Genomic DNA, 22,965 nt, shown 5'->3' with positions numbered 1-22,965 from the left:
CCACACCCCCAGCTCCAGGAAGAGTAGTCCTTAGATTGGTTTAAGGGGAGTATCCCACATCCTAGATTACAGTGACGAGTTTGGGCCCATAAAGCTGGTTTTATTAGAGTGAACTTCAGAATTTTTGCTGGGAAAGTTGGTACACAGACTTTCTTTTCCACTGGGCTTGAAGGCAGGAAAAATGAGGAGCTAAATGAGAGTGTGAGGCTTTGCTGCCAGGAAAGCCACAACGTGGAGCCTAAAGAACCCAGAGGAAGCGAAAAGATAGAAACTGATGACTGTCTGAGACATGGATCAAGCTGTGCTTAAAGCTAAATATACCCTTGCACTGTTCACTTACATAAACCCATAGGTTGTTTTTTTTTTTTTTCCTGGTTTAACCTGTTTGGGGCAGATCTTTCAGGTGTAACCCAAACAATCTTGTTATAGACTGTGAGAAATTGGAAATAAAGAGATAGCCCTGAACAATTATATGATGTGAATTCCTAAACAGCTTTTATAATAACACACAGGTATTTTTGTCAATGGCTTTATTTCCTACTGACCAGACTTGAGCAGGAAAGACTTAAATAAATTTGATTTCCACTGCCAAGTACTCTGAGTTGTGCAAATTTTTCTGTTTCTCACACAGAGCAAAAATACGCTCCTGATTCTGGCTATTAGATCAGGTCATTTCTTAGATAGAAACAGCCAACAAAGATAAAACCAAACACTTTGAAATTAAAAACTCTTACTGACAGCACTATAATATTTCCACTGTAGGATCAATTTAACTATAATTCTACTTTAAGTTATATTTTAATGTTATAATTTATGGGATGGCAATTTTAATACCCTTAAAAGTAAGAACAACTGCTCTGAGGCACACCTCCTCTCCTCCCTACCCCCCTCCCCCATTATTATCTTAATAAATTTGAGCATTGGATTTTAATGATTAAAAAAAAAGCGAGAACTGGCTATTTGCCATTTCAAAAGAAGAAGCCAAAAACCTTTCAAGTCCACACCCAAGGAGAGGTTGTAATTTCTGACAAAACTCTAATTAAGAGCTTCTCTTTGAGTCATTTCCTACCCTTGTTCTCTTTAATCCTCCATCTCTCAGAAAGCAGCGATCAGTGTGATGTACAAGCATCATCTGAGAACTTGCTAGAAACGCAGATTTTCAGGTCCCACCGCAGACCTGCAGAATCAGAAACTCTAATGGGACCCAACATTACATTTAAAAAATTGTTTTATTTTAAATTTCTTCAAAAATTATTTTTCTTTTTTGATTGTGGTAGAACATATAACATAAAATTTCCATCTTAACTACCTTTAAGTGCACAATTCAGTGGTATTAAACACATTTACAGGTTATGCTACCATTACCACCACCCATCCCCATATAACTCTTTTCATCTGGTAAAACAAATTCTGTTCTTATTAAACTCCCCAAGCCCCTGACAGTTACCCTTATATTTTCTGTCTTTATAACTGACTAGTCTAAGAACCTCACACAAGTGGGATCATCCAGTATTTGTCTTTTTATGTCTTCCAGGTTCATCCACATTGTAGCAGATAATATTGCAGATTATCTTTCCTTTTTGAGGCTGAATACTATTCTATTGTATGTATACATACCACATTTGCTCATCTCAGTCATAGATACTAGGGCTGCTTCCAGGTTTAGTTATTGTGAATAATGCTGTTATGAACCTGGGTGTACAAATATTTCTTTGTGATCCTGTTTTTAATTTTTTTTGGATATATACCCAGAAGTGAAATTGTTAAATCATATAGTATTTCTATTTTTAACTTTTTGAGGAGTCATCAATGTTGTATTTTAACAAACCCTTCAGGTGATTGATTGTGAGACCTAAAGTTTGAGAAGCTCTGCTTTGGCCATTCTTCCTTTTTCCATATTTCTTCCCTTTGTCAATTTTCTCAACTCACCATAATATACAAATTAAATCTGATTTTACATTCAATGTAAACACTTTTAAGCTATTTGGTTTTTAATTTAAATAGTAAACAAAATGCTTCAGATCTTTTTTTATTCTAAAGGAAAAAAGCTAGCTAAATTTGGGAAAAAGATTTTGTGAGTTCAGGATATTCTAACTGGTTAAAGAATTTGGGCTTTGGAGCCAGATTGTTTGAGTCCAAATTCCCTACTTACTGCTTATTTTAGGTTTAATGACAATCTCTTTCAGAACTTCTTTAAGTCAGGGGGTTCTTAATCTGGGGTCCACATAAAATTTATGGGGTTAGTAAATTTGGATGGGGAAAAAATTACATTTTTAACATTTTCACTAATCACTGAATGATATTCAATTTTCTTTCAATTATGAATCTAAGTAAATCATAGTAATATTAGCAGTACAGCAATTAGAAATTAGCACAGTGACCAGTAGTTTTCATATTATAGCTGTCCAGATCCCCAAATAACATTTAACCCATCACTAATCTGAAATTAATTATCAGAGTCACCAATAATAGATCTTGCATTTGTGTTAAAGCTCCTATTACTATATCAGATTTTTAATATTTTTCAGGTGTGTTTCTACATAATTGGTTCATTTCTGACCTACCTATTTTTTACTCTTTCAAAACATTCTGAGAAGGAACTCATATGCATAACTAAACTTCCAAAGTAGTTCTCAGGATAAAAAAAGGTTTTATGTTAAAATTCCCTATGGTAGAACCTCCCCTACTCTGTTGGTGGGAATTAAACTGGTGCAGCCACTATGGAAAACAGTATAGAGGGTCTGCAAAAAACTAAGAACAGAGTTGACGTATGATCCAGGAATCCCACTCCTGGGTATGTATCCTGACAAAACCATAATTCAAAAAAGATACATGTACCCTTATGTTCATAAGCAGCACTATTTACAATAGCCAAGACATGGAAATAACATAAATGTCTACTGACAGATGAATGGATGAAGATGTGGTATGTGCACACATGTACACGGACACACACACACACACACACACACCCACACCCAACAGAATAGTTTCTCACTGGCACATAAATTGACTAGTATGGTTATCTAATGAATACTATTCAGCCATAAAAAATGAAATAATACCATTTGCAGCAACATGGATGGACCGAGATGATCATACTAAGTAAGCCAGAAAGAGATAGACAAATACCATAACAGCATCACTTACGTGTGGAATCTAAAATGACACAAATGAATTTACCTATAAAAAAAGTAGAAACAGACTCACAGACATAGAGAACAGACTTGTGGTTGCCAAGTGGGGAGGGATGCATCAGGAGTCTGGGACTAGCAGATGCAAACTGATATATATTCAGAAAGGATAAGCAGTAAGATCCTACTGTATAGGATGGGGAACTATGTTCAGTACTCTGTGATAAGCCAGAGCAGAGAAGAATAAGGACACTGTATGTTGGTGTGTGGCTCAGTCACTCTGCTGAACATCAGAAATTAACACAACATTGTAAATTAACTATACTTCAATAAAGTAAATTAAAAAAAGATTCTCTATTGTAAAGGATTAAACAAGTGATCTTGAAACAGCTTAATTGCCTGGCATATATATAAGCACCAATTGAACAGTAGCAATAATGGCACGGATAGACAAGAAAGATGCTATCAACTTTATAACTATGCCTAGATTTTATGGAGGCATTTTCTTACCTAAATTAGCTCATAAAGTAGATCTGCCTGGCATCCTGGTATTCAGTGGGAAAGTCCTGGATTCCTAATCATTCTTTAGTTTTTCAGTAGGCCAACACCATTGCATAAGACATTCATTCAAATCCATAATTCACTTTCTTCCATCCTTCTTTTTCTTCCACTATGTTTTGTAAATGCTACTTGCTTGCTGATATCAGCAATTTACACTCACAATTTATAATACTTCCACACCTTTCTGCCAGCCAAGCTGAGGCTCATTGGTTTACAGACTAAAAAAAGGTCTAGGAATTATCACAACTGGTTCAGAGATCAAAGAACAAATCACTATTATACTATGAAGACATGAGAAAGAACTAAAGTAGACAATCTAAAGTCTATTACTTATTCCTTAAAATAAATGTATGGCCTTATTGGTACTGGTAATATCACTGATCTGCATAACATGCCTCTCTCTATTTAAAAAAAAAAAGTTAATTCTATGTGATTTTAAATTTAAATTCAAACATTTTCCAATTGTAAATCCTTCTTGATAGCAAAACTTATGAACAGTTTGAGAAATACATATCTAGTTTGTCTTAAATCTAAGTGTATTCAAGATTTCTCCGAGATTAACTTGAATGTACTAAGTATGTTCACTATTTGATGTCAGAAGAAATACATTTAAGGAACTTACAGTCTAGTTAAGGAACAAATATATGCATAGAAGAATCACATAAAAACAGCCACACAGAACATTAAGTGTCCAGCTAATACAGAAATGTGATGATGACCATAAGAAACACAGGATGAAATAGCTGAGAATGTTTCATGAAAAGGCAGAACTACAATTGAGATGACAATTAGGGAATGAAAAGAGTAAGGCTATCTGAAGTAAGAATAACAGCATAACCATGCTTAGAGACAGAAATGAGCATATGGCCATGGACCATGAGAAAACGAATGTAGTTGGAGCAGAAAAGTTTTAAAATAAAGCTAGATATTACAAACCAGTTGGGAAAGGATGGATGACAAAGGTAACCTACCTCATAGGGTTCATATGTGACTAAACCAGTTTATATGGTTAATTATTTAAAAAGTAGATGGGGAAAAAAGGGGAGCAAATTTTATTTATCAATAGAATCTTTTTTCACTGGCACATAAATTAACTAGAATGGTTATCTAATAAAACAGCTGACAGTAAAGTCTATCTTTGCAGATTTAGACTGCAGGTGTTTATCTTGGATTATCAGAAAGATTTGGAAAATCTGCCCTAGAGATTACTTTGATAAAAAATGGAGGGTAGCAGAACAGAAGAGTTCCAGAATACAGGAGTGAGAGCAATGAAACAGGCTTTGAATTGTTATTGTTGTATTATACATGGTGCCTTACCAATGTATTTGCATGAGTGTTTTAAGGAAAGAGAACATGTTCTTAATTCAAAACATGTTTAGCGAACCATGCTCTGGTTAATGCAAGGAATGCCTAAATTTAACAATGGAAAAAAACTGCAAACTGCTTGCTTTGTCTCAGGATTAAAAGTATCACATCCCATGTATTCTTAAGCAAAAACTATACCATCAAGGCTAAAAACCCCTTTATATGTCTGTCCACCCAAGTGGAATGGAAGTTAAAAGTATCTGAATTTATCAAAGAGCTACCACAATTATTAATACATTATGAAAGAGGGGAAGAGAAATATACCACAGTGAAAGCAATCATTTATTGAGCATATACTCATGCCATGCTCTTTATCTCTGATCTTCATAAAGTCTGCAAACATAATTATTTCCCCCCTTAAATAAGGAAACAAAAGCCCAGAAAGGTTAAACAGCCTGCCCAAGGCTTCATGGTTAAATAGAAAGGCATGAATGCAACCTAGGCCTCAACTCTAAAACATCAGATTTTTATAAATTATATGCCATTAAAAAAAAAATCAGCTTTTTTCACTGCACCATGCTGCCTTACGGATAGTGTATTCTGAGAAAATTTTCCATTTCTCATTTTTAAGGAAATTATAGTTAGTGCAAGTCATTATGTGTTTCATTTTTGCTAGGGTACTTTTAAGCAGCCATAAGGAGCTTTCACTAGAAATCTAAACCTCTTCCAGTGTACCCTAATGTGCCATATAAATGTTACCACCTCACATCTTATAACTATGGCATATAAGGAGCTGGGAGGCATGTATGTATATATGGTATGTAAAGAACTGCTACTACAAGAGTCTGGAGAAGAGTGGGAAATATTTCTGGCTGATATAGTCAGAAAAGCTTTATAAATGAGGCAGAAACTAAACTGGATCTTGAAGAGTGAGTAGAATTTTGAAAGACAAGATGCTGAAAAGAATACAGGACACTGTGCATATCAAGCTGGCCTGGGCAAAAGATGTATACTCACGTACTCACTTTTAAACAAAAGCAGAGCTTTAAGAAGGTAGCTAGTGCCAGCAATGTACTCTGTGTCTTAAACATAATAGAGAGCATAGACTATGTAGGGTCTTGAAGGCCAAGTTAAAAACTTTTGAACTTAAGCTTAGTAAGCAATTAAAAAAATACAGGTTTTGAACGAATGCGATATTTTAAAAATGGTGCTTCAGCAAGATTATTGTAAGCACTGATATGCCATACGTAGTGAAAAGACAGCGTGATTCAACAGTGTTGCCAATGTATATTCCCCTTCTCAAGAAATGGAACAGTTTCTGTTCTCAGTGAACTCCCACTTGAATGTGCATGGTGGTAGTGATAAAGGCTCTGAGACACGGGATTGATGCATTAAAAAAAATTACAATTCAGAGTGATGTACTATAATGAATTTTATTGAAATAGAGATTCTATGGAAATTTTGGAAGAAGTAACTCACTGCCTGAAGGAGATGTACAGTGCTTCAAAGTGATATTTGAGCTGAATTCTAAAGATGGTTCAGAGTCAGCCAGGTGTCAAAAGGGAGGAAGGACTCTAAAGCAAAAAATAAGATGTACAGCAGGATATATTCAGAGGACAATGAAGTGCAGAAGAGTATGGTTAAAGCAGGTTAGGGCTGGATTGGATTAATAGAGCTAAGTCTCTTCACAAAGTCTTGAAAGTTTAGAATTTATCCTATTGGTAATGTAGAGACTGGCATGTTTTAAAGCATGGGAATGACATGATTATATTTGTGCTCTGGCCAATTCTGGTACCACTCTGTAAGTCAAACTGGAAGAGAAAAACTGGAGTCTGATAAAAAAGAATCTATAGTATTTGATAAGCAGGTGGATTTAGAGGGGGACAAAAGCAAAAAGCAAAAAAAAGATGTAGGTTTTACGGCTGGTGGATTAGAAGAATGGGCCAGAAATTGGGAAGTCAAGATAAGTAAAAAGCAGGGAAATAGCAGTTGTTTAGTTTTAGACAGGTGAAGACACTAGTAATACTATGTATACACAAATGGAAATGTCTACTGGGCAGCTGGAAAGCAGACACTAAAATGTGGGAAAGAGGTCAAGAATAAAAACATACATTTGGGAGTCACTCAAAGCTGAAAGTGAGATAGTAAGTGATAAAACTATGTGTACTTTTCGAAGAATAAGTGCTGAGAATTGAACCATACTTAAGTGATTGAAGAGAGTAAGGATAAGGTGACATGTAAGAGGGGGAAAAAGTAAGACACAAATAATGTAGTAGACTAGAACACACTTTCAAGTTAGGGAGTGGAGGTCACCAGTTTCAGCTTCATTACATATATGTCAAGGACATGAGGACAAAGAAAAAAAGTCATTAGGTTTACTGATTAAGAAATTATTAGTAACATTTAATATACTTTTAGTAGAGCTATGGATAAGAAAGGTGGATGAAAGTCAAATTATAACGAGGTATTAAGAATCTAAATGTTACTACAGTAGTTCAGTTCAGTTGCTCAGTCATGTCTGACTCTTTGCGACCCAATGGACTGCAGCACGCCAGACCTCCCAACTCCTGGAGTTTACTCAAACTCATGTCCACAGAGTCAGTGATGCCATCCAACCATCTCATCCTCTGTCGTCCCCTTTTCCTCCCACCTTCAATCTTTCCCAGCATCAGGGTCTTTTCACATGAGTCAGTTCCTCGTATCAGGTGGCCAAAGTATTGGAGTTTCAGCTTCAACATGAGTCCTTCCAATGAACATTCAGGACTGATTTCCTTTAGGTTGGACTGGTTGGATCTCCTTGCAGTCCAAGGGGCTCTCAAGAGTCTTCTCCAATACCACAGTTCAAAAGCGTCAATTCTTCGGTGCTCAGCTTTCTTTATAGTCCAACTCTCACATCCATACATGACTACTGGAAAAACCATAGCCGTGACTAGACAGACCTTCGTTGGTAAAGCAATGTCTCTGCTTTTTAATATGCTGTCTAGGTTGGTCATAACTTTTCTTTCAAGGAGTAAGTGTCTTTTAATTTCATGGCTGCAGTCACCATCTGCAGTGATTCTGGAGCCCCAAAAAATAAAGTCTCTCACTGTTTCCCCATCTATTTGCCATGAAGTGATGGGAACGAATGCCATGATCTTAGTTTTCTGAATGTTGAGCTTTAAGTCCACTTTTTCACTCTCCTCTTTCACTTTCATCAAGAGGCTCTTTAGTTCTTCTTCACTTTCTGCCATAAGGGTGGTGTCATCTGCATATCTGACGTTATTAATATTTCTCCCAGCAATCTTGATTCCAGCTTGTGCTTCTTCCAGCCCAGCATTTCTCATGATATACTCTGCATATATGTTAAATAAGCAGGGTGACACTATACAGCCTGACGTACTCCTTTTGCTATTTGGAACCAGTCTGTTGTTCCGTGTCCAGTTCTAACTGTTGCTTCCTGACTTGTATACAGGTTTCTTAGGAGGCAGGTCAGGTGGTCTGGTATTCCTATCTCTTTCAGAATTTTCCAGTTTATTGTGATCCAGACAGTCAAAGGCTTTGGCATAGTCAATAAAGCAGAAACAGATGTTTTTCTGGAACTCTCTTACTTTTTCTATGATCCATACTACGAGTATCCATACTCATGCTACAAGTAGTATGTTAATACAATAGATTCTATATGTACACTCTTTAATTGCTGAATATCACAGAACTCAGTATTTAAAAAAGTAAATTGTAGACTGATATATTTAAATTTTAGAAACAAAAACAGAACTGTGAATTACATATAGTATATATAAAAGCATTACACAAAGACTGGAAAAACATAAACCCACTTATGATAGTGGACTGGGGATGGGAGAAGATATGGGACTGGGGGATAATGGCCAAAGGGGACTTTATCTGTAATGTTTCTGCTTTTATATAGAGAGGGAAGCAAATACAACTAATTGCTAATGGTTCTTAACTCCAGGTATTGTTCTGTAAATGTCAAAATGGCATTGTAATATGATTGAGGAAAGATGCCAAAGAGAATGAGAAGCTGCTTTAGTGGAAGCTCGAGACGGTTTATAACTCAGAAGGAATATACAGCTCAGTCCTCTGAAGACATCTACAACCTCTAAAGGCATGTCCATGTGGTCGGTAACATCCTGTGAGAGGGGGTTCTAACTCACTTGCTACTGCAGGAGGCCTCTGGGGAGCGGATTATTCTTCCATTGTTCTTCCCATCTGACTGTTCTGGGGACACTGACTCCGTTCCTTGCCTACTCTCCTTGTGCAATTAAGTGATGCAAAACAACCTCAACAAATTCCTAAGTGTTCAACATGAAAGGGGTACACAAAAGTCAAGTTTCCAGAAGCATCTCTCACCAGGCTTTAAACCTGAGGTCCATTCCTGCAGTTTGTTTATAGTATTCTTTGTATTCTCTATACATTTAATCCTCATTTTGAGAAGTAAAAGAGAAAATGAGAAAGTATAATGGTGACAGAATAGGCATAACAGACTTCTTAAAAAAGTATGGCAATGAAGGGAAGGAAGAGAAAATAAGATTCAGAGAGCCTGATATAAAGGGTTTGAATTTATGAATGGTTATAATTTCAGGGCAATGATTTGTGACCCCCAGTCATTCATGACATTAGAAAACCACCCCCTTTCCACCACTCTCAATTTAAAGGGTTCAAATTATAAATTTACATAAAACAGCTGCTTACTGTTTATAAAAATAAAAGGAATCAAAATATATATCTATATATACTCTTTCCAGCTGCAAATATGGCAAGAATAAAAGTTATTAAGATAAACAATTGCTAAACTAGATTTACTTATTCACAAAGGACAAGCAATTGAACTTCAGCTCTTAGTAAGCTGCTATTAATTAAAAAACCGTGACAGACTGAATGTATAAACTGAACATACCATCATATTTGTAAATATAATCTTTATCTTATTTGACATTTGTGGAACACAAACCTCACTAGAATTAAAGCTCCACACGAGCATTTCTGCTTATGTTCACTACCACCATATACTGAGGGCTTAGAATGGTACTGGGCAAATGGATCAATATTTATCAAATCAATTCAATGAATACAAATTTAATAAACTATTAAAATATACCTAATCTTAACCCAGAAGCGAAACAATATATGTTATATACATTTCCTTAATCTTCTCAAGGATAGAACTTGTACTGAAGAAATAAACATAAAGGCAAGTTTCTGAAGTAAATTCTGTCGCTCAAAAATTGCCACACAAAGACCAAGCTAGGAGGGAGCCAAATTCAAGCAAGAATTCTGGGTCCTAACAGGTTGACATATTTTAGTCTCTTGAACTTGTCAGTATTCCTCAAAAGAACCCATCAAGTATCTTTGTGTTCAACTTGCAGGGGGGATAGCCCAGATTAAGAGGATAGTAAACAGAAAGGAGATGGGCGAGGGGTGTGTGTGTGTAAATTGCTAATTGATTGGTTACATTAGAATTTTTTTTTTTAAATATTGACTTATTTGGCTGCATTGGGTCTTAGCCCAATGCACACAGGCTTCTCACTAGTTCCGGCATTCAGGCTTTGTTGCCCTGCGGCATGTGGGATCTTAAGTTTCCCCAACAGAGATCAAACACACGTCCCCTGCATTGGAAGGCAAACTCCCAATCACTGCACCACCAGGGAAACCCCAGTTACACCAGAATCTTAAGTACCTTCTGTGTGCCGAACATACGAATAGCATTTTATTGTTGTATAAAGTACTTATACAGAGAGACTGTACAAGAACAACAACAAAGTACTTATATTTGTTCTCATTTATACAGTCCTGTAAGGTAGGACATTACAATTTTTTAAAAGATGATGTAGAACCTCAGAATTTAAATGCAAAGTCATATAGCCAGTAAGTGGCAAAACGAGAATTTCAAGATTTCTGTCCAAGCTTACCTCACTAAAAAGTACTATCCCTTATGATGAAATAATCACTTAGGGTTTAGGGTTGTGGGAATTCCCTGGTGGTCCAGTGGTTAGGAATCTGCTTCCACTGCAGGAAGCCCAGATTCAATCCCTAGTTGGGGAACTAAGATCCCTCAAGCCATGTGGCACTACCAAAAAAAAAAAAAAAAACAAACCAAAACCCTTTAAAAGTGATTTTCAACCACAACAAACGTCTGAAAAGCTTTTGAAAATACCCATGCTCAGGCCCTATTCTCCAGAAATCTGTGAACTAATTGGTCGTGGGCAGAGTCAGGCATCCATCCATATGTTAAAATACTCCTCAGGTGATTCCAACAAGGGGCCAGGTTGCAAAATGACCTTTGAATATCATCTTAAGAGATATGTCAAAAAGGTAGAGAAGATGAGCGAAGCCAGTATTATAGTCACCTGTTTCAGTATATGCTGCCAGAATTTCCAAGTTTCTGTTGAGACAATTGTAAACGTCTTGCTGGCACTCCTTGGGTTTTTTACTTTTATGGAAATCTCCAAAGAGTGTATGAAAGCCAGATCAGCTTTTGGACACAAAAGTCAACTACATAAAAGTGAAAGCAGCAGGCCCTCAGAGGGGGTAAAAATTAATTACAAAATATCCAGCACCAAAATAGGGTCTCTGATTGGAATTGGCAGTGGCAGAAAATGGTCTCCTCGGGGCATACTTCAGTTGTCCTGCGTAATTTGCCAGTATGGTAAATTATTAGACCACTACACAACTGTGAAGAATGACAAAAAAGTTCATGCATTTGTTCATAAAAGTATTTACTGATGACTTACTTTGTACAGGGGGTTGTAGAAATTGAAATAATGACTTCTACCTTCCAGGAGCTTGTAAACTACTTATTAAAAAAGGGAGTAGTCAATACAACTTGACCTGAATGCTCTCCTAGAACAAGGGCTGGATTAATCACCGGGCCACCCCAACTGAAAAAAGTCAGTACCATGATTTCTATCAACTTAGACGTCTCAAAATTCTAAGCTCCAAAGGAAATGTCTGTCACTCTGGAAGAAGAGGTACTCGAGTGATTTGTGTTCTGGGTGTGATCCAAGCATAATTTCATTGGGTATAATTTCATTTAAGGGAGCCTCTTCATTTAACACTTTCCAGTTGGATTTGTTCTCAGTATAGAGCTATACCACACGCTGAACTGGGTGGCCAGTGGTCTACTGAGAGTTGTAGGCAACGAAAACATACATTAGCCAATAGCAGTGGCGTTGCCAGGAAGTTATGTCCTTAGTGGAAATTGTGGAGTAAGGGTCTCCAGAAACTCGTGGTAGAACCCAGAGACTAGAATTTCAACAGCAGAGGGCTCTGCAGCCGATTTCACAGAAAGTTTTACCCACCGGAGCCCCCACAGGATGAAACTTTCTCAGGGAACTCAACGCATGGTAAACTACGCGAAATTATTTGTTCAGGTAAAATACGCTAAATTATATGTCTGTTTCCCATAACCTCTACTCTGGTCTGATCGTTGAAGTCCTTTGCTTATACTCTTGACCTTATAGTTTGGGTTTGGGGATGCGGAGGAAGGAAGTTTGCCTATGAAGCTTTCCAAACGAATGCTTATTTTTCCTTGGCTTTTGGAAACAGTTAAAATTGGAGGAGGATCACTCAGAAAATTAGTTCGGCTCTTCTTGCCAGTGACATCTCGGACAAACACGTTACAACACAGTTTGGGGGGAGGGGAGGAGGAGAGTGAGAAAAAGAAAACTAATTCTCTGGGTTCATACAAGCCCCTCTCACTTCGCAAAGGCGTCCCGACGAAACTAGACGCCACTCCTTAACTAAGTTTCGCTTTAAGTCTACGCACTCAGGCCGCCCGCTCCGTCCTCCCGCAAGCACGGACTCCAAACTTTCGGCCCCTCGCCCGGCCCCCAGGCCGTAGAACTCCTCTCGGCACGCCGGGCTCCGCTCCGAAGAGCCCCGAGGCCGGGCGCGGCAGGGCCGGAACAAGGGTCAGCGGCTCGCGTCCTCCCCAAAGGCTGCCCGTACCTGTCCAGCATCTGCTGTAGGGCTTGGTCCGGCATCTTCGGCGGAGCCGGCGAACTCGCCTCTCCGGTGAGCCCGGTCAGGGCCGGGCCCAGGACAATAGCACTGAGAGGCGGCGGAGTAGGCCTCAGTCCGGCGGCAGCCGCGAACCCGCCACCCAGCCTCCCGGGGCGGCTCCACGAACCCGGCGGTGGCGGTGCGCGGCCCGCGGGCGTCCGGAGGAGGCGGTGGGGAGCGAGGAGGAGGAGCCTAGGGCGGGGAGACGGCGATCGCGGCCGGGGTTCCTGCCCGTCGGCCCGGGGTTCCGGTCCATGGACCGCGGGCGCCGAGTTGCTGCCGGCGGAGGAGCTACCTCTGTGAGGTAAGAGTCACCGCCTCCGTGCGCGCTGGGGTCACGACGCAAGGCGGCCCAGAGCAGCCTGGGAGATGTAGTCCTCGGACTGTCCCCACTAGAGGCTGCACAGCCCGCCCGGACCACCGCCGCAGCGCCTGCCGCCGCCCGGCCGGCGCCCTCCCCGTTTCCTTCCTCCAGGGGGAAAAATGTCCTGCGGGCCGCTTTCCAGGAAGCAGCAGGATGTGCCGCTCCACTGTCAGTAGCATCAAGGTCAGCTCTCCCTGCCTGTTTTCTCTCAGCTCTGGTGCTCAGGTGGGACCGAGCCAGGTGAGGGGTGGGATCTAAAGGGCCATTTCTCGTCAGGGTCTCCAGTCCCGGCCACGGCGTCAGGGTGGGCCGTGGCGGGGGTGGGAGTGGCAGAAAGCGTCTTCGGAAGCCCTCAGCGCTGCGGCCAGCCTCTGCGGCGTCTGAGCCCATTTTGGGGAGTTACACAACCCCCGCAAGGGGTCGGATGCTCTAGTGCGTGAGGTTATTCCTGAGGGGTCGGGAGGGCAGGGGCTGCCTTGACCAGATGGTTCCCACCCAAACCAGTGTATCTTTCTCAGGGCGGGGGGAGAGGGGTGGGGTGTGTGTGCGTGTGTGTCGGGGGAAGATTATTCCCTCCCTCTCTAGGAACCTTCTAAAATGTGCCTGGGCTTTCAAGGGCTCGCCGATAGTCTCCAAATGGAACATGGTCGTGAATAAACAGCTCTTGCTTACTCAGCTGTGGGTTGTCAGGGGTGTTTGTTTCTCTGTCTGCTGCTGGTCAGTGTTAACCAGTTCTAGTCGCCTTGACACCTTCAAGCAGGTGGATGTGTGTGGAGAGCGATCAAAAGGAAAAAATCATAAATCGCTCATTGAGTTACTCTCTGACGCTCTAGGGGCAGCTTTGGCGGGAGGAAAAGAACTGTTGGCTAAAAGGAAGGCGTCTTTTGGACGACCTGTGGCGTTCTCTAGTGCTATGATTGGTAGAACGTTTGGTAGTTTTCCCCTGATTATGCCTAATTTCTGCCGCAAGATGTTTGATTTTTCTTTACATTAAAATGTGTTTTTAAAGCTCTTTTAATTTTTACGCAGAATTTTGCAATCAGCTTTTAATTTCTTGCTTACAGTCTGCTTCCTGAATATATTTGAACTAGAGTGTACATCGCCAGGAAGAAAAATAAAAATAACATGTGACCAGAAGTTATTTGGCCTCTGATTTCTGAAAGATGCTTTTATGAAAGACTTTGGGAATTTACATGACTAATTATAATTAATGCTTTACCCTTTTCTCATTAAATGAGAAGCAGGCCCATGACAGGGGAGGGAAATAAGTAATTTATTAAGGCATTTGAGATTTCAAATTCCTATTTATTACTACTCCTACTGAGTAAGTCTTCTTTTACTGTGTGTTTATCTGTTAAAGCAATTGTCAGCCAGAAGGAGATGGATACATACATTCTGCTCAAAAAACAGAATTTTATTCTAGCATATTGATTACATAGGTTAGAGCAGACTCCATTTAATTTTATGACTTACATTAAAAGGAATTTTCATCTCATCTTAGAATTTCTGTTTGAACTTCAAACTGGAAAGTAATGTGGTATAGTTCTATTGCTAGGAAAGTGGTGTGCAGATTATCCTTTTTTAAAAAATTATATTAGCATTTTCATGAAAATTCTGCTTCCTGGCTGTCTCAAAATCCTTTGAAATAGGAAAAAAACTTTGTTACTCACTTTAAGACTGATTAGGGAAAAATGAAGCAATTAGCACCTGACCTAGTAATCCCACTCCTTGGTATCTACCCAAGAGGAATAAAGATATATATCTACACCAAGACTTGTATGCCAACATTCATAGCAGCATTATTCCTAGTAGCCAAAAAGTGGAAACAACCCAAGTATCCATCAACTGATGAATGGATAAACTAGTAAATCCGCCTGTACAGTAAATACGCCTGCAATGCAGGAGACACAGTTTTGATACCTGAGTCCGGATGATCCACTGGAGAAGGAAATGGCAACCTACTTCATTATTCTTGCCTGGAGAATCCCATGGACAGAGGAACCTGGGGGGAGCTACAATCCGTAGGGTTGCAAACAGTTGGACATGACTGAAGGGACTGAGCATGTACACATGCATGCCCAAAATGTTATTAGCTGACAACAAGGAATGAAATTCTAATACATGTGACAATATGGATAAATCTTGAAAACATGTTAAGTGAAAGGAGCTAGTCACGAAACACCACATATTGTATGATTCCATGTATATTAAATGTTAAGAATAAATTCATTGAGACAAAGTAGATTAGTGGTCGCCAAAAGCTGGAGGGGCTGGAGAGAAATGGAGAGAGATTGCTAAAGGGCATGATGTTTCTTTTGGGGTTGATGAAAATGTTCCAGGGTTAGAGTGGTGATGACTATACAGCTTTGTAAATTATATTGCAAAAATAATATCAAACAAATTTAGATTCTGGTGATGGTGACACAAATCTGTAAATAGACTTAAAAAATTTAATATGAGTTAATTTTATAGTATGTAAATTGTTGTTGTTTGGTTGCTAAGTTATGTCCAACTCTTTTACAATCCCATGGACTATGGCCCATCAGGCTCTTCTGTCCTTAAAATTTTCCAGGCAAGAATACTGGAGTGGGTTGCCATTTCCTACTCCAGGGTATCTTCCCATCGCACGGATCGAACCTCTGTCTCTTGGGTCTTGTGCATCTCCGGCATTGGCAGGCAGATTCTTTGCCATTAGCCCCACTGTTTGTCAACTTTATTTTCCTTGGCTTTAGGATTTTTAAGTTAGAATAACTGGAATCATAATATTCTGTAACCTGCAATGTGGATTCAACCTGCAGTTTATCAGCAAATTTGGCAATTGACAATTCTCCTTGGAGGACACCTGAAAATTTTATATTATTTCTTTGGAATATCTCTAGGATCCCTTGGCAGACAGTTCAAAACAAGTGTCAGGTGAGAACATTAAAGTAATATACTACTTTAAATTTCCTGTAGTTCTATACTCAGGTATTTCTAAATCCATTACAAAATTATTAATACATTTCATAACTCTTTAGGATAACTCTACATTATCGATCCTAATCCTCCAAGGTTGGGAGAATCTTTAAATATTTTCAGTAGATTAATTTCTATTTTAAAACATAACACTGAGGAAAATATTTTTGTGGTCATGCTATTAATCTCTTGGTTAAATATCATTTACCATAAATCTTTAACTCTATGTAAAATAGGTAAGTGCATTTCAACTTTTTATTTGGAGGGGGTCAAACTGAGATCTAAGCAATTAAGAACTTTTTCTTCAAAATCTAAGTAATTAAGAACTTTTTCTTCAAAATCAGAATAGAGTTATCCTAAAGAGTTATGAAATGTATTAATAATTTTGTAATGGATTTAGAAATACCTGAGTATAGAACTACAGGAAATTTAAAGTAGTATATTACTTTAATGTTCTCACCTGACACTTGTTTTGAACTGTCTGCCAAGGGATCCTAGAGATATTCCAAAGAAACAATATAAAATATTCAGGCGTCCTCCAAGGAGAATTGTCAATTGCCAAATTTGCTGATAAACTGCAGGTTGAATCCACATTGCAGGTTACAGAATATTATTCATTAATTTATTTAGCAGACATTTACAGAGTATTTATGATGTGCTTGGGTACTCTAGTCACAAATTAACCAATGACTACCCTTTAAGAACAAAGGAAAGCTATGACAAACCTAGACAATGTGTTGAAAAGCAGAGACATTACTTTGCTGACAAAGGTCCATATAGTCAAGGCTGTGGTCTTCCAAGTGGTCATATGCAGTTGTGAGAGCTGGACCGTAAAGAAGGCAAAGCACCAAAGAATTGATGCCTTCAAACTGTGGTGCTGGAGAAGACTTCTGAGAGTCCCTTGGACAACAAGGAGACCAAACCAGTCAATATTATGGGAAGTCAACCCTGAATACTCATTGGAAGGACTGACGCTGAGGCTGAGGCTCCAGGATTTTGGCTACCTGATGCAAAGAGCCCACTCATTGGGAAAGACCCTGATGCTGGGAAAGATTGAGGGGAGAAGGAAAAGAGGGCATCAGAGAATGAGATGGCTGGATGTCATCACTGATGCAATGGACATGAATTTGGGCAAACTTCAGGAGATGGTGAGGGACAGGGAGGCCTGGTGTGCTTCAGTCCATAGAGTCACAAAGAGTCGGACACGACTAGATGACTGAACAACCACAGAGAACATACAAACTACCTAACGATACTTATGTTTAAAAAAGTAACCAGACCACTTACATGTGAAATACTACATGAGGATACATGGCAGTGTATGATGAAGTGCCAAGTGAGTGGCCTAGAAATACAAAGTGAGGTAGCAGTTTAGAAGACACTGTTGTGGGTTGGTGAATTAGAGAACTTTGTGAAACAAGGGAAATTTAGGCTCTACCTTGTAGCAAGAGGAGGAATTAGATAGGTAGAGAGGTGGAAAAGGATTTTGGGTTTAGATAAGGATGAAAAGATGTGGAGAGGAATTAACCTCTGTAAATGGCACTGTACATCTCTGTTGAGCAAGAGTGAAAAATATGGTTGGTTGGTTAAGTATGGAATAGTTAAAAGGCCTGCTGCTAAGTCACTTCAGTCGTGTCCGACTCAGTGCGACCCCATAGATGGCAGCCCACCAGGCTCCTCCGTCCCTGGGATTCTCCAGGCAAGAACACTGGAGTGGGTTGCCATTTCCTTCTCCAATACATGAAAGTGAAAAGTGAAAGTGAAGTCACTCAGTCGTGTCCGACTCTTCACAACCCCATGGACTGCAGCCCACCAGGCTCCTCCACCCATGGGATTTTCCAGGCAAGAGTACTGAAGTGGGGTGCCGTTGCCTTCTCCAGTTAAAAGGCCTTGAAGCCATTAATTCTTTTGACAAGTATTTATTGAACAAGCAATATTTATGTGACAGGCACTAATCCAGGTACTGAAGATACTACTGGACAAAGACATAGCAACCCACTCCAGTATTCTTGCCTGATCCCCCGGACAGCGGAGCCTGTCGGACTATAGTCCATGGGGTCACAAAGAGTAAGACATGACTTAGCAACTAAACAACAACTAAGCCAGGCGCTGGAGGTACAATTCTGAGAAAAACAAGCACAGTTCCTACCTTTGTAGAGTTTACTCTTTATCGAGGGAAAGAGAGAGAATCATGTAAAGACAGTTTTTAGTTTGCAAATGTAGTATGTGATGTTATTAGAGATAATAGCTAGGATTTTGACCTAAACAGGGTGATCAGAAATTTTTTTCTCAGAAAGTGCCCATCATGCTAAAGCCTGAGGAAGAGCAAGAGTTAATCGAACAAAGGGAGGAAGGAAGAGCATCACAGACCAAGGAACAGCTTGTGCAAATACCCTGAGAAGGAAGAGTCTTGTGATAAAGAATAGAAATGGAAACAAAAAGGGGGCTTGGGGCAAAATGGGACCAGAAAGGTCAGTCAAGTGACAGACTCTGAAGAGCTTTATAAGCCAATTTAAGGAATTTTGCCTTTATCCTAGAAGTCTCTGGGAAGAGGAGTTTAGACATTCTGTAGGAAATGGAGAGTTAACTTGTGGTGGTTCCCAAACCTGCTATGAATCAGAGAATTTACCCTGGAAATTCTGGTGCATGTGCCTTGTAGTTGTCCCCCTAAGTGATTACTAGGCCAGTGGTGTCTCTGCAGAAATACCGTGTGGTTGAGAGCCTCAGCTCAAACCTACATTTGAATCTTAGCATTGCCACTCAGGGGCTCAGCAGTTTTGGGTGGGTTACTGAAGAAGCCACAGTTTCCTCATCTTCAGGAGAATTACAGAAACTACCTCACTGAGTTATGGGGAGGATTAAATGAGAAAATCCATTTAAATTGTTCAGGACAATGTTGGCACATAGTTAAGAACTCCATTGATATTAGCTTTTAATTATTACTAAAAATTCTCAAGTCAAGGTAACAGTGATTTAGGGGGATTAATTTTGCAGTGGTATGCAGAGTGGGTTGGGAACAAAGGCAAGTTAGGACTGGCCTAGGTTTCAGTAACTTAGCCATGGTCTGTAACTATTTTAGAAGTTTGCTTTAACACAGCTATAAGTTCTTGAAGAGCCTTATATAGGCTAAGTAGTTTTCAAATAGATAATGTTCTTGGGCCTCTTAAAGGACTTGTATAGGGACACCTTGATCTCCAGAATATATTTTACTGAGCATCTATAGGATTTGTTTGAATTGATCTTTTCTTAATTCTGGACAGAGGCTTCACTGGGCACTTAGGACAGTCTAAAACCTGTCTGTCTTCATTTGTTATGCAGAGAATAGAATTTTAACATTTTATATCAACTCTAGTGAAAAAGATATTTACAAAAGGTGATTGATTTTACAAAAAAAATCATCATCCATTAATTAGTCTTCTCTTCCTCCTCATAAATACTGTGGAAGAACCATTACTCTTCACTGTCCTTGCTTATACTCCTCTCTCAGGGTCAGGTGTCCCTTGGATAAGTCAGCGGTGTGTCAAGAGTAGGTAAAAATCACAGGATGACACACCACATCTTCCTTCTTGTATCTTGTTCCAGGAGAATCAATTTTATGAGAAAATATATATATAAAGAATTATATTCTTCTTTTAAATAAACAGATGTCATAGAGCAGCAGTTCTGCTAATAGTTGTCTTAGAGAAAGACATGTTACATGATTGAGCTGCAAGGTGAACCAGCCACTCAGTTTTTACCTGAAAGACTATTTCTACCTGAAAGACTAACAGTAAACATTTTAAACTTTTGTGCTGTTAAGAAAATGAAAAGACTTTCACTCATTTAAGAATGGGAAAAATTTTTTGGAAATTATATATCTGAAAAATGACATATCTAGAACATATAAAGATTTCTTGTAACACAACAATAGAAAGGCAAATAACTCAATTAGAAAATGGACAAAGGATCTTAGTAGATATTTCTTCAAGATATACAAATGACCAGTAAGCACCTGAAGGAGATGCTCACCAATATTGGTCATTAGGGAAATGGAAATCAAAACCACAATGAAATACTACATCACTCTCCCTAGGATGGCTATAATAAAAAAGATGAATAATAAATGATTAGTGGGTGAGTGTTGGTGAGAAGTGAGGAAAGAAGCTCTAGCACACTGCTGATTGGAAGGTAAAATGGTGTAGCCGTTTTGGAGAACAATCTGGGACTTCTTCAAAAAGTTAAACATAATGTTTCCATTTAACCTAGCAGTTCTAGCCCCAGGTATATGCCTAAGAGAAATGAAAACTTATATCAGCACTAAAAACTTGTACACAAATGCTCATAGCAGCATTATTCATCATAGCCACAAAGCGTAGCAACCTAAATGCTTATCATTTATGGATAGGGAAAATGTGTCCATACAGTGGAATATTATTCAACAGTAAGGGATGAATTACTGTTACATGCTATAGCATGGACAAACCTAGAAAATACTGTGCTAAGTGAAATAAGCCAGTCCAAAAGAAAACATATTCTCTGATCCCATTTAAATGAAGTGTTCAGAATAGGTAAGTCTGTAGAGGCAGAGAGTAGATTAAATGGTTGCTGACAATTGAGGGAGCTGGAGTTTTGAGGAGTGACCATTCTGAAGAAGATCAGCCCTGGGATTTCTTTGGAAGGAATGATGCTAAAGCTGAAACTCCAGTACCTTGGCCACCTCATGCGAAGAGTTGACTCATTGGAAAAGACTCTGATGCTGGGAGGGATTGGGGGCAAGAGGAGAAGGGGACGACAGAGGATGAGATGGCTGGATGGCATCACTGACTCGATGGACGTGAGTCTAAATGAACTCCGGGAGTTGGTGATGGACAGGGAGGCCTGGTGTGCTGCGATTCATGGGGTCGCAAAGAGTTGGACACGACTGAGCAACTGATCTGATCTGAACTAAAGTGTGCAGGGATGTGCACCTATTTTTGAGGTGATGAATATATGCTAAAATTGATTGTAGTGATGATTGCACAACTCTGAATATATTAAAAGTCACCTAAGTGTACATTTTAAATGGGTGAATTATTTGGTGTTTGACTTGTATTTCCCTAAAGTTGTTGTTTAACATTGTTGTTGTTCAGTTACCAAGTCGTATCTGACTCTTTGTGACCCCATGGGCTGCAGCACGCCAGGCTGCCCTATCCTTCACTATCTCCCTTGAGGTTGCTCAGATTCATGTCCGTTGAGTCAATGATGTCATCTAACCATCTTATCCTCTGTTACTTCTCTTGCCCTCAATCTTTCTCAGCATCAGGGTCTTTTCAAATGAGTCAGTTCTTCGCATCAGGTGGCCAAAGTATTGGAACTTCAGCTTCAACATCAGTCCTTACAATGAATTTTCAGGCTTGATATCCTTTAGGATTGACTGGTTTGATTTCCTTGCAGTCCAGGGGACTCTCAAGAGTCTTCTCCAACACCACGGTTTGAAAGCATTAATTCTTTGGTGCTCAGCCTTCTTTGTGGTCCAACTCTCATATCCATACATGACTACTGGAAAAACCATAGCTTTAACCATATGGACCTTTGTCGGTAAGGTGATGTCTTTGCTTTTTAATGCACTACCTAGGTTTGTCATAGCTTTTCTTCCAAGAGCAAACATCTTTAATTTCATGGCTTTAATTTCAGTCACCATCTGCAGTGATTTTGGAGCCCAAGAAATAAAATCTGCCACTGTTTCCAGTTTTTCCCCATTTATTTGCCATGAAGTGATGGGACCAGATGCCATGATCTTCATTTTTTGAATGTTGAGTTCTAAGCCAGTTTTTTCCCTCTCCTCTTTCACTTTCATCAAGAGGCTCTTCAGTTCCTCTTCACTTTCTGCCATAAGGGTGGTGTCATTTGCATATCTGAGGTTACTGATATTTCTCCTGGCAATCTTGATTCCAGCTTGTGCTCCATCCAGCCTGGCATTTCACATGATGTGCTTTACATAGAAATTAAATAATCAGGGTGACAATATGCAGCCTTGATGTACTCCTTTCCCAATTTGGAACCAGTCTGTTGTTCCATGTTCAATTGGAACGTTGTTCCAACGTTCTAACTGTTGCTTCTTGACCTGCATGCAGTTTTCTCAGATCAGATCAGTCGCTCAGTCGTGTCTGACTCTTTGTGACCCCATGAATTGCAGCACGCCAGGCCTTCCTGTCCATCACCAACTCCCGGAGTTCACTCAGACTCACGTCCATCGAGTCAGTGATGCCATCCAGCCATCTCATCCTCTGTCTTCCCCTTCTCCTCCTGCCCCCAATCCCTCCCAGCATCAGAGTCTTTTCCAATGAGACAACTCTTCGCATGAGGTGGCCAAGGTACTGGAGTTTCAGCTTTAGCATCATTCCTTCCAAAGAAATCCCAGGGCTGATCTCCTTCAGAATGGACTGGTTGGATCTCCTGACAGTCCAAGGGACTCTCAAGAGTCTTCTCCAACACCACAGTTCAAAAGCATCAATTCTTCAGCGCTCAGCCTTCTTCATAGTCCAACTCTCACATCCATACATGACCACAGGAAAAACCATAGCCTTGACTAGACAAACCTTTGTTGGCAAAGTAATGTCTCTGCTTTTGAATATGCTATCTAGGTTGGTCATAACTTTCCTTCCAAGGAGTAAGCGTCTTTTAATT

General features: G+C 39.7%; 2 protein-coding genes across 8 annotated transcripts in view; one reads left to right on the top strand and one right to left on the bottom strand.

Annotated features, from left to right (window-relative positions):
• The window catches only part of MARCHF5 (membrane associated ring-CH-type finger 5), a 52,908-nt gene extending 39,826 nt beyond the window's left edge, over nt 1-13,082 (bottom strand). Inside the window, exon 1 of the mRNA XM_055561084.1 lies at nt 12,948-13,082. Within this exon, the coding sequence (XP_055417059.1) occupies nt 12,948-12,982 (35 nt within the window). The 5' untranslated portion in view covers nt 12,983-13,082. The remainder of the gene's footprint in view (nt 1-12,947) is intronic.
• Nucleotides 1-22,965, top strand: part of CPEB3 (cytoplasmic polyadenylation element binding protein 3) — a 285,852-nt gene that overhangs the window by 68,593 nt on the left and 194,294 nt on the right. The window contains exon 1 of one of the 7 annotated variants that reach the window (XM_055561077.1): nt 13,409-13,548. The exons of the other annotated variants lie outside the window; for them this stretch is intronic. The gene's annotated coding sequence lies outside the window, so the exon portion shown is untranslated. Of the gene's footprint in view, nt 1-13,408; nt 13,549-22,965 lie in introns of those variants that run through there. 7 annotated transcript variants of the gene reach the window in all.

This window comes from Bubalus kerabau, chromosome 22, assembly GCF_029407905.1.
Source record: "Bubalus kerabau isolate K-KA32 ecotype Philippines breed swamp buffalo chromosome 22, PCC_UOA_SB_1v2, whole genome shotgun sequence".
NCBI lineage: Eukaryota > Metazoa > Chordata > Mammalia > Artiodactyla > Bovidae > Bubalus > Bubalus kerabau.
The sequence above is the reverse complement of the archived record's forward strand: the minus strand, read 5'-3'. Positions and strand labels throughout refer to the sequence as shown.